This window comes from Protomyctophum parallelum (genome assembly GCF_964188405.1).
Source record: "Protomyctophum parallelum genome assembly, chromosome: 1".
Taxonomy (NCBI): domain Eukaryota; kingdom Metazoa; phylum Chordata; class Actinopteri; order Myctophiformes; family Myctophidae; genus Protomyctophum; species Protomyctophum parallelum.
In genome coordinates, this window is record NC_139697.1 from 34,417,569 (window position 1) to 34,441,062 (window position 23,494).

Below are 23,494 nucleotides of genomic sequence, written 5' to 3' on the forward strand. Positions count from 1 at the left end.
GCATATGCACCGTCCCAGCAAATGACGTAATGACTAATTGTGCCTGATACGGCAGTGGTGCCAGATTACATACATGGAGCATTATACATTCCTCCCAACACTAAAACATATCGTCATTACGTCACCATCGAAAACCAATTACACTCTGGCATTGGGTCCTTTAATCCACATCTTTATTACGTAATCATTGAGAGCTAGTTATACATATACTATGTAAATGTATATGTATAAAAAACCAATGGTTTTCGATGGTGGTGACGTAATGACAATATGTTTTAGTGTCGGGAGGATTAAAGGTAATGCTCCTATGTAAAGTATCTACTGTGCTATACTATCTTATCATGTATGCACACACGATGGGTGGCTCGTCTGAGGACGACCTAGAGAGATACTGATTTATTATACTGATAAATGCAATTATTACCAGTTAGACGCCTGGGGGAGAGAAGCGACGAGGTCACATGCACTGGCCATATATGGAGCGTGTCTTGAGTGTACAGGGTTTGATGTGGTCAGATCAACATATGGAATGTCAGAACAGGTCAGCTCCATATATGGAGATCTAAGGGTGGCAGTGTCTTGAGTGTACAGAGTTTGATGAGGGCACAGGTAGGGCCGGGCCTTAATTTTCGGGCCTGTTGAGAACTCTAGTTTTCACCGGCTGCCGGCACGGCTGCACAAATAACCTCGGGGCAGGCCCGTCTAGAGTTTAAATGGACAGGTATCAGTCAAAAGGGACACATTGAAGAGGAAGGATGGATGGTGAAGGTTCGATGTAATGGAATGTCAGAACATCTTCTGACATATAATAATATTGACATCAGGGATCTCCAATCCATATATGGGCTTAATTGCGACAGCAGGTCACATTTACTATGATATGATCCCTGATTTACTATCATCCCTGATGATGTCATAGTGATGTCACGAGACCTGGGCACAATATATGACGTGAGTGAAAAAAATAGTGACAAAAATGTATGGGGATTGTGAGTGACATGACATGATGTGACAAAAAACGCAAGGTTTCACAGATAACAGATAACACCCTCCCATATATACACACCCACAGGACGGGTCTTTACAACGTGAGAGCAAAAATCAGACCTGCATTGCTGCTAAATGGAATAGTAAGCACTAAGCAGGAGTGAAGCTTCATTATTTGCAGCCAGCCACCATGAGACTGGTCCTCCCCAACCCTGGACTTGAGGAAAGAATCCCTTCCCATGAGGAGCTAGAGGAGCTGGAGAAGACCGAGGCAGGGGACAGACCAAAATGGGACAGCAAGACCCAGTATCTGCTCACCTGTGTGGGATTCTGTGTTGGACTGGGCAACGTCTGGAGATTCCCTTACCTTTGTCAAAGTCATGGAGGAGGTAGGACTATGTGTCACATGGTTTATGGACAGACTAACAAATACATGGAATTTTCTTTGAAAACTATAAACCACAAACTTTCAATGATTGGACATTAAAATGTAAGAAATGTATCATTGGTCATGATCTTGGTTTGTTTAAAAGAAATGGCTCAGGGGTACAGTTCCAGTAGAATAGCCGGTTCGGAACCGTAAGGTTCCCAGTTCGATTCCGGGCTCCCCTAGAGTTAGTATCGAAGTGTACTTGAGCAAGATGCCGAGGTGCCGGAGGTGACTATAGAGCATTCTTCATCGGAGGCAGGCACATAACACTTTAACAAGCAATTTATAAAAGGCGTTTTGTTGATAACACGTTTTTGTTTGTTGTTGCTGCTGTGAGTTATCAATATCATATACTAATGTAATGTGGTATAGGTAGGCCTATTCAAAACTATATTTCTAAAGTTGGTGGTTGATAATATTAAGGTAATAATGGCACACACACACTTTAGATTAAAAGTGACTTCTAACAATGTCTGCCTCTGCAGCAGAATTATCTACACAAGCTAGGGTTGCAAAGGGTTCGAAACTTTCCCATAAACTTTCTGAACTTATAAAATAGGTGTGATAAGGCGTCATCGGCGGGGAGGTACATACGAAAATAGGCGTCAAAAGGCACAATTGGTGCCAGGTGAGGTTTTTTTTTCTTCTGCCCCCTCATTGGCAGAACTCTCCTTTCAATGGCTCTGGGTTTAAATACACAACTGAACAGGAAACAGGTTAAATACAATTGCATTGCAGACTGGTGAGACAAGACAGGTACAGTAGCAACAATGAGAGCAGAGGAAACATGCACTATGAACATTTAACAATTTAAAGTACACGGTTTGTAGTAATAATCAAAATCTACAAAGTAACTAGTAACTAAAGTTCTCATATCATTGTAGTAAAAGTACAAAATTTTCCACTGAGATGTAGTATAATATAATAATATATAATATAATAATAATGTACTTAGTCACTTTACACCATTGTTAGTAGACAACAGCGTGTTATCACTTGCACATCATCAACATGTGTCACGTCATATTTCAACGACCTTTCGACTATGAAAAGTAAAAAACAATCCATGATCCGAACCTTCCCAGAACCAGTGAAGTTCTGTGATGTTTCTTTTTAGTTTTTTATGTTTCTATTATAATCAGCCATGAGGGGGAAGGAAAATCTGTTTAAACAAGGAAAAATAACAGTCTTTTTCGGTTTGGATGTGCATAACATTTCCCATGTCAAAATGTATATGTTGGCCTATATTATTGGCACGTGTTTAAAGTTAAATATTATAGTGACCACTGGCCAATTCCTGGTGTAACTTTAAGTGTCCTTTTCCGTTATATACAGCAATAATGAGCTGGTGACAAGTTGACAACCATAATATAAATTCCAATTACGTTTTTATTTTATTTTATAACAGTACAGTTGGAATAATTCTTGTTGATATTTTAATAGTCTGCCAAAGTCTATCAAGTAGTTAAGGAGTTATACCCATAGTAAAGAAGCAATAAAATGGGAGTTGCCCATAAAGTCAAAGCATGCACCTCCACTCTAGCCCAGGTGCTGGACAAATGGCAGTACAAGAGGAAGAAATAGAGTCTGCAACACTGGTATGAAAAACTCAGCTCCACTGGTTTATTGATTCTATAAACCAGTGGAGCTGAGTTTTTGCGGACTCTATTTCTTCCTCTTGCCCATAAAGTCAGACATAAACGTTTAAAAAATATATTTTTGTATTGTTTTTGTTTCTGCATACAATTCTAGGTGAATTGATAAAAACGGAAGTGAATGGCATCACTGACGATAAGCCAATGACATCCTTGAATAGAACGCCACTGTCCCTTTGACACAGTAAATAGAACAAGGCAACACCTTTATCAACAGCTTTAAATCTGTGCTATCTTACAGTAACCCAACAGTTAACCTTCAACTTTATGCTGTCCCCCACCCACTAGTGTCATACAGAGAAATAAGCTCCTCACTAGTTACTAACACTCCTTCTACGTAGAGAAGTGTAGTTTGAGCTTTATTTCTTACAGCATGCAGTGCCACTTAATTAGACTATTATAGACCAAATCAGAATGTTTTAATGTCAGTAAACAAACGTGTCTACACAATATAAAATACAGTGTCCAGAACATTAACTATGTCTAGTTTGTCAACCTGTGGATATTTAGAACAAAATGATATAATTTCTAATGGTCAATGACTAATACAATATCATAAGTATACTGCTCTTCCAGAAATAAGGTTAATGAATAACTCTTGTTCCAATGCGACGCACGCTGCAGCCTTATCTACCCGGAAATATACACTTTGGGTCGTGGTGATGTATGTGTATTTATTTACCACATCTGTTTCTGCAATGGAGTTTATACGACTCAGATCAGAAGCATTGAATTATTTGTGCTGAACTACTGAATGTGTGTTATATAAATTAATACAAAGACAAAGTGTGTATAAGTAAAGTTGTGCCCAGCTCATTATATGAGCAACAGGCAGTCGTACTCAAATGTTTTACTTAAGTAAAAGTATAAATACGGCAATGTACCAAAAGTAAAATTACTGCAGAATGTTAATGTATAAGAATCATTTGAAAATAGCAGATCTACAAGCTCACAATGCGTCGCATAGATTGGCTATTTTCACATGGCTGAAATGTATATAGCGCTGAAGTAGTTACTGTATATTTTGTAATAATAATAATCAAAATCTACAAAGTAACTAGTAACTAATGTTCTCAAACAATGTAGTGGAGTAAAAGTACAATATGTGGATTCGAGTATGTTGAAGCAATGCAGAGCCATGCAGTTGGAACTATGGGAAGCATATATGATTGGCAGGTTCAGGAGTCAGGAGTCACATAATAAAAGACCCAGTACAACCACAAGACAAATGAGCAATAATATGATCCTGAGAGATACTGTAGCACAGTAATTGACTTTGTTTACAGTCAATGACGTGACGGATGCAATCTGTTAACCTGCAAAACTACAGTACTGTATGTCTTATGTCATTGAGTTTGCAGTGCTACAACATATTCTAATTATTTGCCACACATTAGCCTATTTCCCTTGTGTGTATGTGTGTGTGTGTGTGTGTGTGTGTGTGTGTGTGTGTGTGTGTGTGTGTGTGTGTGTGTGTGTGTGTGTGTGCGCGTGCGTGTGTGCGTGTGTGCGTGCGTGCGTGCGTGCGTGTAACTTATCGTTACTACTCTTGTCTTTATATACCTGAAAAGAATGTTATTGTCATTGCAGGAGCGTTCATGATCCCCTTCCTAATCCTGCTGGTTCTAGAGGGCATCCCACTGCTCCACCTGGAGTTTGCTATCGGCCAGCGCCTAAGGAAGGGCAGTGTGGGAGTATGGGGGTCCATTAGCCCATACCTGACTGGTGTTGGTGTGTGCAAATCATATAAATTCCCATCATTTATATCAGTGGTTCTCAAACCTTTTCATGTCTAGGACCCCCAAACATATGTGTATTTGGCCGCGGACCTCCTTCGGAAAATACCTTGTGCCTGGGACCCCCTCCCATAAGACTGGAAGCTTGAAACAGCTATAGGGTTAACGTGGTTAAAACTGATGCTCATTTGGCTGGGGGCCCGCTGGAAACCCCTCGAGGCCCCTGGGGTCGCCAGAATCCCACTTTGAGAACCACTGCTGTATATAACATGTATTGTATATAACATCATCAGTTCTGTTTATAAAAACAATGCAGAAGGAAACAATTCATTGTCTCTGCACCCAACAGGAATTTCTGCTATGACTGTGTCGTTTCTGATTGGCGTGTACTACAACAACATCATTGTCTGGGTGCTGTGGTATCTCTACAACTCCTTCCAGAGCCCACTGCCATGGAGTCAGTGCCCACTCAATGACAATCTCACAGGCAGGTGTTTATTTCACTGAGTTTATTTTCCGTTAGCAGCTATAAAATTGATCTCTTTCCTATGTCTCTGAAATTATGTCTGAAAATATTCCTTGACCACAAAATATATACGCATCCGACAAATGACAACCCACCTCATCTCCTAACCTAACCATAACCAAAAGCACGGGAGCAGACACTAGTCCGACATGCGGATGAAAGTCGGACTAATGCCCTGTCTGAAAAGCGTCCACCTCCCACTGTGAAAGGAGAATTTTCTCCGTCATGTGGATTGTGTCATAATCATCATAATTGTGATAATCTTGATTATCAAGAATTAGCTGAAAGCCACAGCAACTGTGTGATATTAAGTGCCCCTGATACATGTTTGTTTTGTACCCCCTGCAGGTGCTGTGTCGGAATGCGAACGAAGCTCTCCAGTGGATTACTTCTGGTATAGAGAAACGTTAAACATCTCAGCAAGCATAGAGGACTCTGGGGGTCTACAGTGGTGGATGGTGCTTTGCTTAGCCTCTGCTTGGACCATACTCTATATTTGCTGCATAAGAGGGATTGAGACCACAGGCAAAGTAGGATTGCTGCTACACACCCTACAAAAAAGTCCATATTTTACATTAAGGCTGCTAAATACATTTGGCCAGTCCTGTATGTATGTAACGGATATGTGAAGCAGTATACTATTTCCAAGCATGCATGCGTTGACACACTTACATACATACAGAGCATCTGATATGAACTCTCTCTCTCTCTCTCTCTCTCTCTCTCTCTCTCTCTCTCTCTCTCTAATACAGGCTGTATACATCACGTCCACTCTTCCATATCTGGTGCTCACCATCTTCTTCATCAGAGGTCTGACTCTCAAAGGCTCTTTGGAGGGCATCAAGTTCCTCTTCATTCCAGATGTTAGTACAGCAAGCACGTACTCTCTTGAAAGTATATGCACCACCTCATTGTAGGTTTGATTCCTGCTAGAGCCAGACGGATATATAGTGATATTGGTCCTGATTCTTCAAAAACGAAATGCGCCAGAGTGTAACGGTGACGGAAACAGATATCGTATTTATCCGTCCGATCAAGCTACGTTGAGATGACGTGTTATTCAGAGAGTGGTGTGTACCACAGGTGCGCTGGCGTATCGCAGGTGTATGTCATACTGAAAGCAGCGGGTGCAAAGTGATCGGAAAAGCAACCGACAACCTCATCTGCATTGATCCACGCCCCATATCGTACCATAAAAGGCTTCAAGCATGACTCAGCAGACAGCAGTTTGTCTGAGATCACAGCCGCGGTCACTGCTATATCCAAGCTTACAATGGTGCGTGCTCCGCTGAAGCAATATAATTATAATTTATTTAATTAAGTTCGGGACCAAGGCGGGTGTTCACTCACACCTTTGCAGAGGTAAAACATATCCGATATTGAAAATATCGGATATGTCAATGCAAAAGTCGTATTTTCAGAGAGAGCGAGAGAGAGAGAGAGACGAGAGAGGGAGGGGGGCTGCATGGGCCCTCGACACTGTTGCGCGATAAAGAACAGTAGCCCATACATTCATAAGTAAATATATTATAGGCCTAGGCCTACCTCGTAGGCCTGGGATCCTCTTGTCTGAAGAAATTATAATCCAGTGAGTTTATCCAGTGAGTTAAACTATTCTGTGTGTGGCAGTGATCAATATAAATATACATTATTATAAATTCTGTCTGTGTGTCCGTCATGTTCACGAGTGGAGGTGAGCTGGTTTAAAACTGATATGACTGGCCGACTTTCAAACACGCTGCATTCATTAGGCTAATATTGGTCTTCTATTTTTTTATATAGGGCTAATTAGCCCTATTCATTTTCCAATGTGAATCGGATCGGCAGTACGCTGCTGTCTGCCCTCCGCCACACACACACACACACACACACACACACACACACACACACACACACACACACACACACACACACACACACGCACCCCCCCCCCCCCCCCCCACACACACACACACACACACACACACACACACACACACACACACACACACCGACAGTCTCCGTAACAAAACAATTTCATTAGGCCTGCCGCCGCCTACTGCAGGCATTACTGTCTACACTAAACTATGTTGGATTCGTACAGTGCAGAATGCAGATAAGCCTATGTTCTTATTATAACTGTGAATTTGTTTTTTAACATGCAGCGCGAGTCCGCGAGATCCGATCTACAAGCTCACAACCGTTGCACTTCGAGTAGAAGGCTGCCGAGTGAGCATCCCCAATCGCGCATGATATAAATATCCTAATAAATAAATAAAAAGGTGTCGGCTTGCGGGGCAGTTTCTGTATATGGGACTCTATAGGCTAACTTGCCTATAATGCATGCATTTAGGCATACAAGTGCACTCGGCTTTTATATATATATATATATATATCGTTTTTTGTGCTGATTTTTTGTGCTGATCGACCAATATGTTGGGGGCACATGCCTACATATTTTATCTGAGATTTGGGGACTATTTATTGATTCAGCATGAAGACTAAAGCCTTCTGAATAAATCTATTTGCAAGTGTATGCTTCCGCAAATTTCTCCGCCACCTAAAGAGGTGGCGGAGGATTTAGCGGAGTTACCGACGAACCAAAGTCAGCGTCAAGTTCACGGCCATTTCCATGAATTCCAAATTAATGTGGGAAATCCACGTAAATGCCTTTCCGCCAGCGTCACGGCAATATATCAGCGGAAACACGTTGAAGAATCAGGCCCATTAATACTAAATGCCTCTGTGTATATGTATATGTAATTTGTAAGTTCATTAGCGGTATACTGTGGTTACTTTGCGCCACTTTTGATGCGTATGCACCGTCCCAGCATATTCGATGCGTATGCACCGTCCCAGCAAATGACGTAATGACTACTTGTGCCTGATACGGAAGTGGTGCCAGATTACATACATGTATACATAGGAGCATTACCTTTAATCCTCGCGACACTAAAACATATCGTCATTACGTCACCATCGAAAACCAATTACACTCTGGCATTGGGTCCTTTAATCCACATCTTTATTACGTCATCATTGAGAGATAGTTATACCAGTTACAGTATACCCTGACGTCATGCTGGGACGGTGCATACGCATCGAATATGCTGGGACGGTGCATACGCATCGAATATCGTCCTGGGCGAAACTTGCTGGGACGGTGCATACGCATCGAATATCGTCCTGGGCGAGTACTTGCGCACTCTGCTTGCGCAAGTAAATAGAAACGAGGCAAGTGTGTCTCCTTGGAGAATGCCAGCAAGGATGGGGAATGATGGTGTTTCTCCGTCAGGAGTAAGGATGATCGCTGAGGTATTTGTATATAGAACCTTTATGGCATTGATCTTTTTGTCGGGGATACCATATCATCTAAGAATTTCAAACATTTTGGCTCTGTCCACTGAATCAACAGCCTTTGAGAAATCAACAAAGACTCTTAATAGAAACTAGAAAATTGTGAAGATTAGCAAATTGATTCGAAAATATTGCACTTTTTGACAAGACATCAGTCAAAACATCAATAACCTAGCCCAGGTCTAGGGCTCTGCAAAATCTGGATCGGCAATGGACCTAAAAATCAGTCGGAGTCTAATTCCTGCCTTAACTGTCTGGCAGGCCACACCTCCTTTATGTGTGTCAATATAGCAGAAAACGGAGCCCCTGAGTGTCCGGACGAGATATTTTTCTTATAAAGATAATATCTCGTCCAGACAAGAAATTATCTCGTCCAGATGAGATAATTAGTTTTTCTTACCATGGCCACACAGGGGCTACGTAGTACAGCAAAGTAACATCAGTCTGTTGATAATTATGATTTTTTACCTCTAGCTAGATGAGTTGGTGAAACCTTCGACATGGTTGGATGCAGGTTCCCAGGTGTTTTATTCCTTTTCATTGGGCACTGGAGGCCTCATCTCCTTCTCTAGTTACAACCCTATTCAGTAAGTATACAATAGCTACTGTTCCGCACTGCATATTGAGGCCATATTATCAGGAGAGATTAAACAAGAGGGTGTCTAATAACATCATGGTTTCATGTGGATCTCGGACTAAATGTACCCAGTCTGTGACATCAGTTAGAGAGCTATGGTTACCAACCGCCTTTGACTTCCATTTGTAAAATTAAAGGAGACATTTTGCGTTGATCTGTGCAGCAGTTTGCAAGATTAGCCCTGGACTGACCGACTCAAACACAGACCCTCTTCCAGACTGCTCATGCCCCCTAGGAGCCATAGCACAAAATAAAATCTAGGTATTTATGTCATGGTTCCTATGGGCTGAGCCGTCAAGAAGAGGGTCTGTGAGTTTGTGAGGCAGATTCCTTGTGTATGCTGCTAGTAGGCCATGGAAGTAACTCCATGTTTGCATAATAACATAATTTTGTGTAGGAGGTCGGATTTGGATGAAATTCACGTGACTCATGTCAAACTACTGACATCATACAATACTTGATTTCATAGAATAATATCTGAGATCCACATGGAAGCCACAGCGTTTTTAGATTCTGTCTTGTTTATATTCTGCTTGAAACATTTGCAATATAATGTAATTTATGCGACAACTGTACGACTACACAATCTAAAAGTTTTAAACTTTGCAATTGTTTTCTCACCTTTTTTGCACAGCAACAACTGTGAGCAGGATGCTGTCATCATCGCCGCCGTTAATGCTTTCACTTCGATCTTTGCTGCCTCTGTTATCTACACTATTATTGGCTTCAGGGCCACTGCACAGTTTGATGACTGCCTTAATGAGTATGTGCCTTCAATCTAAAATTCACACATTTTAAACATCTTTGAGTTCAGACAAGAGAGATGCTCAACACAAATTTTAAGCCTGATTTGAGGTCTGTAGTACACCAGTGGTGTTTTTTTCATGTGATTAATTCACCCGCAGATATACTTTTCCAAACAGTAGTTTGTGTCATCATTACACAGAGTGCAAATATTGAACATCAGTATACAGTATAAATGGTTTTGATCATGTGAAATGCTCACTGGGATTTTCTTATTGTTTTAACGTCAAGACCACAGTGTGTAGAAGCACTATATTGTCATGCTGTCACATACCAAGCATAAGTGTAGCTAACGTAAGCAATTACTGTACATGCCCAGGGCATTGTGGGTCACTGGACATTTCTCAGTTCATGATTTTGAATTGACCCTTTCAGAAACATTGTAATGCTGCTCAATGCATTTGAGCTACCAGATGGGACCATCACAGACAGCAACTATGACACCATGCTGGGAAACCTCAACAGCACTGCCTCGGGGTCAGAGGTTATACAGGGTCTGGACCTCAATACCTGCAACTTGCAAAGACTGCTCAGCGAGGTATGATCCTACTGTATGTAAACACACAACATCCTCCCATTGTAATTGTTCATTTTACATGACTGTTATTAATTAGTGGTTTCCAACCCTTTTCATATCAAGACTTTGAAGCCACAGACCACCATTTGATGCCTCTCAGACTCAAAACAAAAGAATAGTTTGTTGCCGTTGGATAAGATTTTGTCCACAATTCCATGGCATATTGACGTTGGTATCATAGGAGAGATAACAGGCAAACGTTGATGAAAATAACAATTCTTCTACTGTACATTCTATAATTGTTTAGACTTAATGCTGATGTTAGATTTTTTTATGGCTTTTTCTGCCTTTATTTGATAGGATGAAAGTAGTCTGACAGGAAAGGGGGAGAGAGATGCACGCGGGGAGGACACACGGCAAAGGCCATCGGGATCGGGAGTCAAACCCACGGCATGCCGTCAGGCTGGCTCAGCAGCCTAGGTGCCCAGGCGGTTGAGCTAACTGTCTGGGCCGTAATGCTGATGTTTAACAGGTAAAATGAAATTAAATGGACCCTTCATTTGGTTTCATTTTACACTCTCAAGAGTTAAAGTTCTATAAGGGTCCATTTGGTTACCACCTCACCATCATTGAGCTGGGGACCACCAGCTCAAGGACCACTGGTGGTCCCCGGACCACTGGTTGAAAACCTACTGTTATAAATGTATATTAATCACAGTGAATGAGTCTATTATATGCTGTTGTTTTTTGCCACTTAACATATTACATTCTGCTGGTGTATGTTGTGTTCTGTGCTTTGCAGGGTGTGGAGGGAACAGGTCTGGCATTCATCGTGTTCACAGAGGCCATCACCAAGATGCCCTTCGCTCCTCTGTGGTCTGTGCTCTTCTTCTCCATGCTCTTCTGTCTGGGGCTGTCCAGCCTGTTTGGGGCTATAGAGGGAACAGTGGTTCCTTTGCAGAATCTCAAGGTCTTTCCTGAGAAGTGGCCCAAGGACGTGCTGACAGGTACAGTAAATGACACATGTGACGGTGTGACATATAGTATATTTGTTGACAATACACTAAAGTTTGTCCACTAACTTAAAACACTAATTGTTGTTGTTTTGTGTTTCAGGCATTGTTTGCCTCACATCCTTCTCGATTGCACTCATCTTTTCCCTGCAGTCTGGTAACTACTGGTTAGCTCTGTTTGACAGATTTGCTGGATCCGTCCCTCTGCTATTAATCGGCTTGTGTGAGATGCTGGCTGTAGCCTACGTATATGGATCCGATAGGTAGGCTACATCAGTTAACTTCTGTTGCATTGTTCCTTGAGGAAAGAATTCCTACATGTTTGGCACAGTGACATTTCTGGGTAAATAATGGGCACCTGCAGGGGGCTCCTCAATGCAGCTGAGCCAGTAGGGCACAACAGGGGGCTCCTCAATGCAGCTGAGCCAGTAGGGCACAACAGGGGGCTCCTCAATGCAGCTGAGCCAGTAGGGCACAACAGGGGGCTCCTCAATGCAGCTGAGCCAGTAGGGCACAACAGGGGGCTCCTCAATGCAGCTGAGCCAGTAGGGCACAACAGGGGGCTCCTCAATGCAGCTGAGCCAGTAGGGCACAACAGGGGGCTCCTCAATGCAGCTGAGCCAGTAGGGCACAACAGGGGGCTCCTCAATGCAGCTGAGCCAGTAGGGCACAACAGGGGGCTCCTCAATGCAGCTGAGCCAGTAGGGCACAACAGGGGGCTCCTCAATGCAGCTGAGCCAGTAGGGCACAACAGGGGGCTCCTCAATGCAGCTGAGCCAGTAGGGCACAACAGGGGGCTCCTCAATGCAGCTGAGCCAGTAGGGCACAACAGGGGGCTCCTCAATGCAGCTGAGCCAGTAGGGCACAACAGGGGGCTCCTCAATGCGGCTGAGCCAGTAGGGCACAACAGGGGGCTCCTCAATGCGGCTGAGCCAGTAGGGCACAACAGGGGGCTCCTCAATGCAGCTGAGCCAGTAGGGCACAACAGGGGGCTCCTCAATGCAGCTGAGCCAGTAGGGCACAACAGGGGGCTCCTCAATGCAGCTGAGCCAGTAGGGCACAACAGGGGGCTCCTCAATGCAGCTGAGCCAGTAGGGCACAACAGGGGGCTCCTCAATGCAGCTGAGCCAGTAGGGCACAACAGGGGGCTCCTCAATGCAGCTGAGCCAGTAGGGCACAACAGGGGGCTCCTCAATGCAGCTGAGCCAGTAGGGCACAACAGGGGGCTCCTCAATGCAGCTGAGCCAGTAGGGCACAACAGGGGGCTCCTCAATGCAGCTGAGCCAGTAGGGCACAACAGGGGGCTCCTCAATGCAGCTGAGCCAGTAGGGCACAACAGGGGGCTCCTCAATGCAGCTGAGCCAGTAGGGCACAACAGGGGGCTCCTCAATGCAGCTGAGCCAGTAGGGCACAACAGGGGGCTCCTCAATGCAGCTGAGCCAGTAGGGCACAACAGGGGGCTCCTCAATGCAGCTGAGCCAGTAGGGCACAACAGGGGGCTCCTCAATGCAGCTGAGCCAGTAGGGCACAACAGGGGGCTCCTCAATGCAGCTGAGCCAGTAGGGCACAACAGGGGGCTCCTCAATGCAGCTGAGCCAGTAGGGCACAACAGGGGGCTCCTCAATGCGGCTGAGCCAGTAGGGCACAACAGGGGGCTCCTCAATGCGGCTGAGCCAGTAGGGCACAACAGGGGGCTCCTCAATGCAGCTGAGCCAGTAGGGCACAACAGGGGGCTCCTCAATGCAGCTGAGCCAGTAGGGCACAACAGGGGGCTCCTCAATGCAGCTGAGCCAGTAGGGCACAACAGGGGGCTCCTCAATGCAGCTGAGCCAGTAGGGCACAACAGGGGGCTCCTCAATGCAGCTGAGCCAGTAGGGCACAACAGGGGGCTCCTCAATGCAGCTGAGCCAGTAGGGCACAACAGGGGGCTCCTCAATGCAGCTGAGCCAGTAGGGCACAACAGGGGGCTCCTCAATGCAGCTGAGCCAGTAGGGCACAACAGGGGGCTCCTCAATGCAGCTGAGCCAGTAGGGCACAACAGGGGGCTCCTCAATGCAGCTGAGCCAGTAGGGCACAACAGGGGGCTCCTCAATGCAGCTGAGCCAGTAGGGCACAACAGGGGGCTCCTCAATGCAGCTGAGCCAGTAGGGCACAACAGGGGGCTCCTCAATGCAGCTGAGCCAGTAGGGCACAACAGGGGGCTCCTCAATGCAGCTGAGCCAGTAGGGCACAACAGGGGGCTCCTCAATGCAGCTGAGCCAGTAGGGCACAACAGGGGGCTCCTCAATGCAGCTGAGCCAGTAGGGCACAACAGGGGGCTCCTCAATGCAGCTGAGCCAGTAGGGCACAACAGGGGGCTCCTCAATGCAGCTGAGCCAGTAGGGCACAACAGGGGGCTCCTCAATGCAGCTGAGCCAGTAGGGCACAACAGGGGGCTCCTCAATGCAGCTGAGCCAGTAGGGCACAACAGGGGGCTCCTCAATGCAGCTGAGCCAGTAGGGCACAACAGCAGTGACAAGAGACACAAATGTGTATGTATTACTATGTATAGTGCATTCCTCTGAGGGTAGGCTGTTGATTCTAATTGAAGCAGCTGTACATAGAAGATGTGAATCCTTTTGAAGTTAGGGTCTTGAAACCCAACCGTTTTAGACCATAAACACAGTATAAAATGAAAATGACAACAATATATCGCTAAAGGCAATATTCCATAGCTGGATGGATATACTGAGAAACTCATGAGTTTGTCATGTGTTTTTTTTCTCACAGGTTTAACGAAGACTTTGTATTCATGATTGGACACAAACCCAATTTATTCTGGCAGGTGACATGGAGATTGGTCAGCCCTCTGATTGTCTTGGTTATATTTATCTTTTACATGGTAACCCAAGTCAGTGAGGTACTGACATACACTGTCTGGGACCCCAGCTCAGTAAGTTCAGCATAACAGCCACAGTTCAGCTATTTGGATATTCAAAACACACATAACATTCAAATGTATTTCAGATGTATCAAATTAAAGTTGTGTTTTATGCCAAACCTTCACCACATACTGTAGGCTACATCACATGGTCAAAGAAGTGGCTTCCATTTTGAAATACAATAATTATACGCACACCAGGAAATATGAGCAAACTTAAATACATCCACCTCCAATCATCTTTTGTGCAACAACAGTGCCATAAACGGATGTAATACCATGACCCAACCCTCTTGGTCGGCACATTATTCAACATTATAGTAAAAAATAATTTATATTTTAGGAATATTTTATATGCTGTTGTTTTTTGCCACTTAACATATTTTTTGTTTGCCAGTTACATATATTCCACACTATATTTAATTTTGTGATCTCTTCCGTGTCATGTCTTCAGGCAAACTTCCCAGTGTTGGAGACATTGGTCTATCCCAGCTGGATCTACTTTATCGTCTTCCTCCTGGCTGGAGTCACCAGCCTTTTTATCCCAGCAGTTGCCATTTACGAATTACTCAAAAACTGTTTCTGTAGGAAGAACAATTATGAAGCTGAGGTCAGTACGGTGTCTGGCTCGGTAAAAATGCACTGAATACTCAACTCATCTCAACTTAGTGTCACATAACATTTTACAGGTGTAAAAAAAAGTGTACAAAAGTATTTTTCGAACAAGGTGCATCATTGTAGTTGTAAGAGAGCAGTGTGAAGTGAGGGGCGCTCTCATCATCATATTGGGCTTAAAACGGCCATGCCCCCAAATGTGCTGACGTCATCAATTTGTGATGAGGGCCCAATTTTTTGCAAAACTAATGGCTGGAATGGATTCAGCATCATGAAAACCCCCTAGTTTGACACATCACATGCTACATAAAGCATGATGACATTTTGAATATTTTGCCTTCTATAGGTTGTAATTGGTATGGTCACATAATGTATTATGCCAATTATGAAAATTGCCCAACAAATGCAAGTTAGCACCCGGCAGTTTCTACATGCTGGGGACCCATACTAAACATTTCTAACATAAAACCTTTGTGTACTCAACATGTCCAGGTTCACAATGGGGCTCTATGGGCTGGCTACTAGACTAGTAGATAGGACTTGTGAGATCTTGTTTGATGGATCGGTGAAATGAGTATACTCATATGTTTTAATGTTTTTAAAATGCTTTTAATTGGTGCACTAAAACTTCTGAACAGATTATATTTATAGCAATACAGTATGTCTGGGTCCCCACCCACTCACTTAGGGTTGACGCGTCACACCTGCAGAGACGGGAGTGGCGCCAAAATGTGGTGGTTTGATTGGACAATGAGGGCACTCCTCACTATAAAAGTACAAACTTTTGTGTATGTTCACATGACCTGATGAAGATCAAAAAGATCGAAACGTTGTCAGAGAAATTTTCAATAAAGAACGTCTTTCTTATACCTGTGGTGTGCGGGCTCCATCCACTATCTACTGAAGTTTCTTTAGCCCATCACCCAGCCTGTCGATGTGCGTATTCTACGTCCACTCTGTGTCCCTTTTATGCCCATAATTAATGGAGATCTCTGTATGTCCTTATGGGCATCTCAGATCAGCGGTTCTGGACAACTGAACCTATATATGGGTATATCGTTCGGAGCTGGAGAAGACCGAGGCAGGGGACAGACCAAAATGGGACAGCAAGGCCCAGTATCTGCTCACCTGTGTGGGATTCTGTGTGGAACTGGGCAACGTCTGGAGATTCCCTTACCTTTGTCAAAGTCATGGAGGAGCTATATGGACCAACTAACAAATATATGGAAATTATTATTGTTAGAAAACTATAAAGTACAAACTTGCAATGATTGGGCATTCAAATGTAAGAAATGCATCATTGGTCATCGATATGCCCGAACGATCATTGGTCATCATTGGAGACAATGATTGTTTAAAAAATCGAGGTGTCTTTGTGCAAGATGTTGAACCCCAAATTGCTCCTGATGTGCAGGTTGGTGCCTTGCATGCCTTCCTCTGCCATCCTCTGGTGTATGAATAGGTGAATGTAATGCACAATCTATGTAAAGCGCCATCATTGTGACCACTCTGGAAAAGGACTTGCCTGGTGTAACAACTTTAATGTCATTTTCCGTTACAGCAGTAATGAGCTGGTGACAACCATAATAAATGACAATTGCATGCACGTTTTTATTTTTATAACAGTACAGTTGGAATAATTATTGTTTAAATTGATATTGTCTGCCAAAGTCTATCAAGTAGTTAAGGAGTTATGCCCATATAAAAAAGCAATAAAATGTGAGTTGCCCATAAAGTCAGACATAAAAGTTGTAATATTTACTTTTATAAAACCATTATTAACGGCTAGGGAAAATATATGTTTTAAATATAAATCATAGCTGCTTCAAAATATATGAAGGTTGAAGTTGCAGACAGTATGCTTTATTATGCCCTTGGGGAGATTTGCCCCTCTGTATGCATTGAGCAGCCACAGTACAGCACCAACTTACCAAGGGACCAACTGGTTGTATATTAAAGTACATTGTTCAAGGGCAAGGGAAGAGTACACAAACATAACAGCCCCCTGATGGTGTTCGATGCCTGGACCTTCTTGCAATGAGGCAACACTGTGCTACCGCTATTGTACTGTATTTCTTAGAAGTTACCAAGACACACAAAGACATAATGTTCACACAGATCCATTGATCTTAACTGCTTTATAATTGGTTCACCTGACAATTGTACAATGCCAATAACGCACTCCTACACTAGCACATTAGGTTCAGGAGTCACATAATAAAAGAGGCCCAAAGGGTAGGAGCCTATCTCCTGTTTCTGTAGCCATGAGGCCCAAAGGGTATAGGAGCCAGCTCCTGTTTCTGTAGCATATGAGGCAGCGTGATGTACAAGTGTACCCCCTGGACATGGCGCTAGCTGGATGCCACAGGGACTTTTACCCCCAATAGAACCAGTGTTGATTTCGTCGACTAAAACTAAGACGAAAAATGTTCGTCGACTACCTTTTTTCACTGACGAAAACTAAATGGAAACTAAATTAAAACTAAGCTATGATGACTAAAACAAAGACTAAATATACTGACAATTTCGTCAACAAATAAAAACTGTATTGAGCAACGTTTCGGTCTTGCGACCTTCCTCAGGCTTAATTCAAGAATGGGCTGACATTGTCACTAAATACATTTCAGGAAGTGTAAAAAACCAATCAAAATGCATGTAATTTATCCAAACAGATAACAGCTGTGAAGAACCTTGTCACGTGACTTGAAGGTGCAGTGTTTCAGAAACTCTCTCTCTCTCTCTCTCTCTCTCTCTCTCTCTCTAATCCAGGCTGTATACGTCACGTCCACTCTTCCATGGTGCTCACCATCTAGTTGTCTCCACCAGGCCGAAGGCATGTGGGGAGAGTATGTTTTGCACTCCGTCCGTCCGCGTGTGTGTCCGTGTGTCCGTGTGTGTGTCCGTGAACAGCTAATCTCGGCCACCGTTAACCCGGTCGATGCCATATTTTGCACACACACTCCCTGGATGCCAACCATGAACCTCTGCCCCAAACTTTCCAGAACGGCCTGTTATAGCGCCACCAGGAGGCCGCTTTGTGCAAAACAAGTTTTTCAATGCCATATTTTGCACACACACTCCCTGGATGCCAACCATGAACCTCTGCCCCAAACTTTCCAGAACGGCCTGTTATAGCGCCACCAGGAGGCCGCTTTGTGCAAAACACGTTTTTGCACAGTACACCTACAGATTTTGTCCAAACATCACGCAAATTGGTACACAGTCTCTCTAGAGCCATTCAACGAAACGGGTCTTTCAGATTTATCAGACTCCATCCTGATTGGTTAAGATTGGCTTCCAAAGTTCACAGGAGTGCTCAGTTTCAAACAAAATGCTGCAAATCATGAACACATCGCGTGATTTCCGTGAAATTGTGCACCCACATTCCCACTAGGCCGAGGACGAAATGCCACATGAACAATTTCAACTCAGCCTCAAGGTGGCGCTATAACTGGCCGAAAAGTGTTTTTACCTCTAACTGCACGGATCTGTGGATAACCTGGTGGAGACCTGTGCCCGGAAGGGCACTTTTTCTAGTTTAACTCTGAGATTGAATACAATTAATGAACACTAAAGTAATGGAGGGTTGCACCTGTACACCCTGTGAAATGGATAAAAACAATATTAAAATACTCTGCACTCCCTGCTGATTTTACTTGTCTCATAATTTGTTGATGACTAGCAAGCAGAATGTGAAATGAAATGAGAGTCAGACCATCAGAGGTCTGACTCTGACTCTCAAAGGCTCTTTGGAGGGCATCAAGTTCCTCTTCATTCCAGATGTTAGTACAGCAAGCACGTACTCTCTTGAAAGTATATACACACCATCTCGTTGGTTTGATTCCTGCTAGAGCCAGACGGATATACCAGTCATTGTTTGACTTTTCTGATGTCATCAGTATCGGGAAAATAAGTATAATTATTATTATATATTTTGCATATGGTCATGCATGTGTCAAATTAAAGTTGTGTTTTAGGCCAATCCTGCACCTATAGGCTACATGACATGGTCAAAGAGGTGGCTTCCATTTTGAAATACAATAATTATACGCACACCAGGAAATATGAGCAAACATTAAATACAACCACCTCCAATAATCCTTTGTGCAACACCATGTAATACCATGACCCACCCCTCTGGGTCGCCATGCACATTATACAAAATTATAGTAAAAAAATATATATTGTAGGAATATTTTATATGCTGTTAGCCTGTTGTTTTTTGCCACTTAACATATTTTGTGTTTGCCAGTTACATATATTCCACACTATATTTATTTTTTATAAAATCTCTTCCATGTCATGTCTTCAGGCAAACTTCCCAGTGTTGGAGACATTGGCCTATCCCAGCTGGATCTACTTTATCGTCTTCCTCCTGGCTGGAGTCACCAGCCTTTTTATCCCAGCAGTTGCCATTTACGAATTACTCAAAAACTGTTTCTGTAGGAAGAACAATTATGAAGTTGAGGTCAGTACGGTGTCTGGCTCGGTCAAAATGCACTGAATCCCCACAGTCACGGAATTACCACAATACTCAACTCAACTCAACTTAGTGTCACATAACATTTTACAGGTGTAAAAAAAGAAATCAGACCAGTCTGAAGTGAGTGGTGCAACAGCACCCCCTAGTGCTACTCTAAACATCGGGACATAGGTTAGGGACACAGGGACATTGCTGTTCCTTGGAGTGGTTGCACCACAAAAAAGGTGTACGAAAGTATTTTTCGAACAAGATCCATCATTGCAGTTGCAAGACAGGAGGAAAGAAATTCACTGTGAAGTGAGGGGCTCTCTTATAATTTTATCGAAATTGTATAATAATCATGAAGAACTTAATAGATTTAACATTTGTAAAACATTAAAATATTGGTAGGGTATAGGGTACTACTGGCCAATCTGGACTGGAGGGTTTGTGTCCAATCTGGTTGGCATTGCCCCCCAATGCACCCCTGTAGAGCCGCTACTGGTCAGATATCAATGAGCAATGATGGTGCGTGGTTGAAATATTGTGTGGTTTACTGGTTATATCAATATTTATTTTTCTGTATATGCATAGTCATGGAGCAATGTGCATTACTGTATGTTAACAAGATGTATACAGCCTGGAGCTGTTCTATCAACATTGGCACTGTCTTTCACATTTATTGTTGCTTGATTAAGTGAAATTCAGTGCTATACTGTATATTCCCACTTAAACAAGATGAGTGCATGACTTGGATGATCTGATTTGTTGATGCTGATTTGATCATGTCATTTCTCAGTAGGCTATAGTGCTGAGTGGAAAAATGTTTATTGAAAGGATGTTTCAAAGTGTCTGTACTGTGACACACTGTACTAGGTAGATCATGTACTGTACACTAGTGACTCACATCATAAATTCAGTCTAATCATTACTAAACATTATTGGCTACAACTTCCTCAGTAAAAGCAATTGTGCTTGTGTGCACACACTTAACCCATATACACACAGTAGGCTACTAAACACGCACAGAGCCAATTAGCACACACACACGCACACACACACACACACACACACACACACACACGCGCACACACGCACGCACACGCGCAGTCGCGCGCACACACACACACACACACACACACACACACACACACACACACACACACACACACACACAAACGCACGCACACACGCATGCGCGCACACACACACACACACACACACACACACACACACACACACACACACACACACACACTCTCTGTCTTAAGTCTTACTAACCTTGACAATACCTGGAAGATTGTCTCTGTAAATTGCTAGTCAATAAAATAGTCCATATACTGTATGGACTGTATTAATCTTTGGTTAATTATTGTATTACAAAGGAACACTGATAGGCACTCTGAAAATGTTGACTTCACAGTGACATACCAGACTTTTTGCTACACTTACTACCCAAATGTGAACGTAGTACACTGACATCTTAATTGACATACTGATGAAATATACAGTTATGTTTGACAGTATGAATTGTTTTATTTCAGATCTAGAACTGTGTGCAGGTAACGACGCATCGCATGCTATTATGAAATCATTGAAGGTCCCAATGAGATAACATATCTATTTATGACATATATATCAGTAGCTTGGTCTAATATTCAAGATAGTGTCTTCCTGGTGGGAAACACATCTGTGAGTTTTTCTTTCTGTTTATGTTAAACTGTATGTAGTTGTGGATGTACTATTATGCATTTCACATTCTGCTTGCTAGTCATCAACAAATTATGAGACAAGTAAAATGAGCAGGGAGTGCAGAGTATTTTAATATTGTTTTTATCCATTTCACAGGGTGTACAGGTGCAACCCTGCATTACTTTAGTGTTCATTAATTGTATTCAATCTCAGAGTTAAACTAGAAAAGCAGTTTTTGCAGAAACTGCGTGGGCTCACTGAAAACTGCAAATAATGTACAGTGCACAGATGTAGAGTAGAAAATGTATTAAAGTAGAAGAAATAGTAAAAAGAAAAAAAAATGACATCATCAATGGAACATAAATATAAATTAATAAGCTTAACTGAGAACTGGTGTTATAGCCAGCCAATATGAAGACAGTGGGGGCGGGGCTTAATATGTTACAGTCTGTCCTGTAAGACCACCCACCAAGTTTGAGACCTTAGCATAAAGGAAATTGGAGTTATGACTGTTAAAGGCCAGCCAATAGGAAGACAGTGGGGCAGGGCGTAATATCATAGCCTATCCTGTAAGGCCACACACCATGTTTGAGACCTGTAGCATAAAGGGAATTGGAGTTACTGTTTAAAGCCCAGCCAATAGGAAGACACCTTGGTAACCAGTGGGATGTCTGGCCAATGAAAGGAGAGATGGAATAGTCGATCTACAAGCTCACAAGGTTTCACAGAGAAACTCATTGTGAGCTTGTTGATACAGGCCGGGAGGAGAAGAAGAGAGGAAGAGAAGTTTAAACAGAGCCTAATGGCACAAATTACTGATCTACAAGCTCACAAGGTTTCACAGAGAAACTCATTGTGAGCTTTTAATTCAAATGTCAGCACTGTAATTAATTTATGTCCGTGTCCGCACTCTACTCAATGAGGCGACGGACTATGAGGGGGCTCTAATTAGGCCAAATGGCCTGCGATCAAACTGCGATTTCGGAAATGTGAGCTTTTAAATCACGTTTCTACGACAAAGTATGCCAGAGTAATGAGGCTGCAAAGGTGAGGTGGGGTTGAAGATTAAATTGGGGGGAGAAAGATATAAATAAAATAAAATATTCAAAAATGTATAAACCTTAAAAAAAAACTTTTTCAACAATGAAAATTCAAAGACAGATGAACATTCTAAAGTTTGAATGAAGTTTCAAAGTGAAAGTATGACGCTGGGCTCATAAACTGTAGAGAAGTGTGTCCTGCTCGCTGGAGCGAGCCCACATATTTGACCATAATATACTGCTACTGTTTATTTTCCAGCCATCTATACAAATTACCATCACATGGGAGTCTCCTTTCATTTCTCAATCACGCCCACCCACCCCCATCTCTCAGTAAGATTTGACTGTAGCGTCACATGATGTATTAACCATTATCAAGAAGGCCATAGCCTTTTCCACCTAACCATGCTGACAATACATAATGTTTCACAGGGTGTGACAGCGTAACAGATAACTACAGTTGAAATGCTAAAGGTCACCATAAATACCTTTTCAGTCCCCCTTTAAACAACACATGCTCAGGGAGCAGCAGTAGGACACAGAGATAGAGAGATAGAGAGATAATCTCTCTGGGGGATTTAAGGTGAAGGTCCAGTTTTTTTTTGCACATCTTTTTTGGCCAGAGAGAGAGAGATCTAACAGAAGAAAGCCTGGATTACTAAAACATCACAGATTAGAGTGAATCTCACCATCAGCCACACAATGAAGCTGAAGCTTCCTAACCCAGGACTGGATGATCGGATACCATCCCATCAGGAGCTGGAGAGGATGGAGAAAGAGGAAGCCGGGGACAGACCCAAATGGGACAACAAGGCCCAGTATCTGCTCACCTGTGTGGGGTTTTGTGTGGGACTGGGCAATGTCTGGAGATTCCCTTACCTGTGTCAAAGTCACGGAGGAGGTAGGGTGGGATATGACCTTCACCTGCATCTCAAAGATTCTGTATAGACTATAACTGTACAAATAAATGCAATATACATCCAAATAAATCTGAACTTTAAATGGAATTAAAGAACTGAAAAAACAAACAAAAATAAGAACGCATGGAGGTGAAGACTATTCTAAGTGCATGTGTGTGTGCAGATGTGTATGCTCATGATAATTCATTAGCCTAGATCAGAGGT

At 43.0% G+C, this 23,494-nt stretch overlaps 2 protein-coding genes across 2 annotated transcripts in view; both read left to right on the forward strand.

Annotated features, from left to right (window-relative positions):
* Positions 1-1,177: 1,177 nt before the first annotated feature.
* On the forward strand, positions 1,178-19,680 carry LOC310866977 (sodium-dependent neutral amino acid transporter B(0)AT1-like; the record flags this gene model as incomplete). The annotated part of the gene is made up of 13 exons (XM_083776771.1): positions 1,178-1,376; positions 4,663-4,803; positions 5,158-5,295; positions 5,683-5,864; positions 6,087-6,197; positions 9,145-9,257; positions 9,942-10,070; positions 10,487-10,649; positions 11,431-11,635; positions 11,745-11,904; positions 14,411-14,573; positions 15,016-15,192; positions 19,489-19,680. 13 exons carry the CDS (start codon positions 1,178-1,180, stop codon positions 19,678-19,680), a joined length of 2,073 nt encoding a protein of 690 aa, XP_083632897.1.
* A 3,392-nt stretch (positions 19,681-23,072) lies between these two features.
* Positions 23,073-23,494, forward strand: part of LOC310867086 (uncharacterized protein) — a gene marked incomplete at both ends in the record, with an annotated part of 32,396 nt that continues 31,974 nt past the window's right edge. Inside the window, one exon of the mRNA XM_083776881.1 lies at positions 23,073-23,271. Coding sequence (XP_083633007.1) covers positions 23,073-23,271 — 199 coding nt within the window. The remainder of the gene's footprint in view (positions 23,272-23,494) is intronic.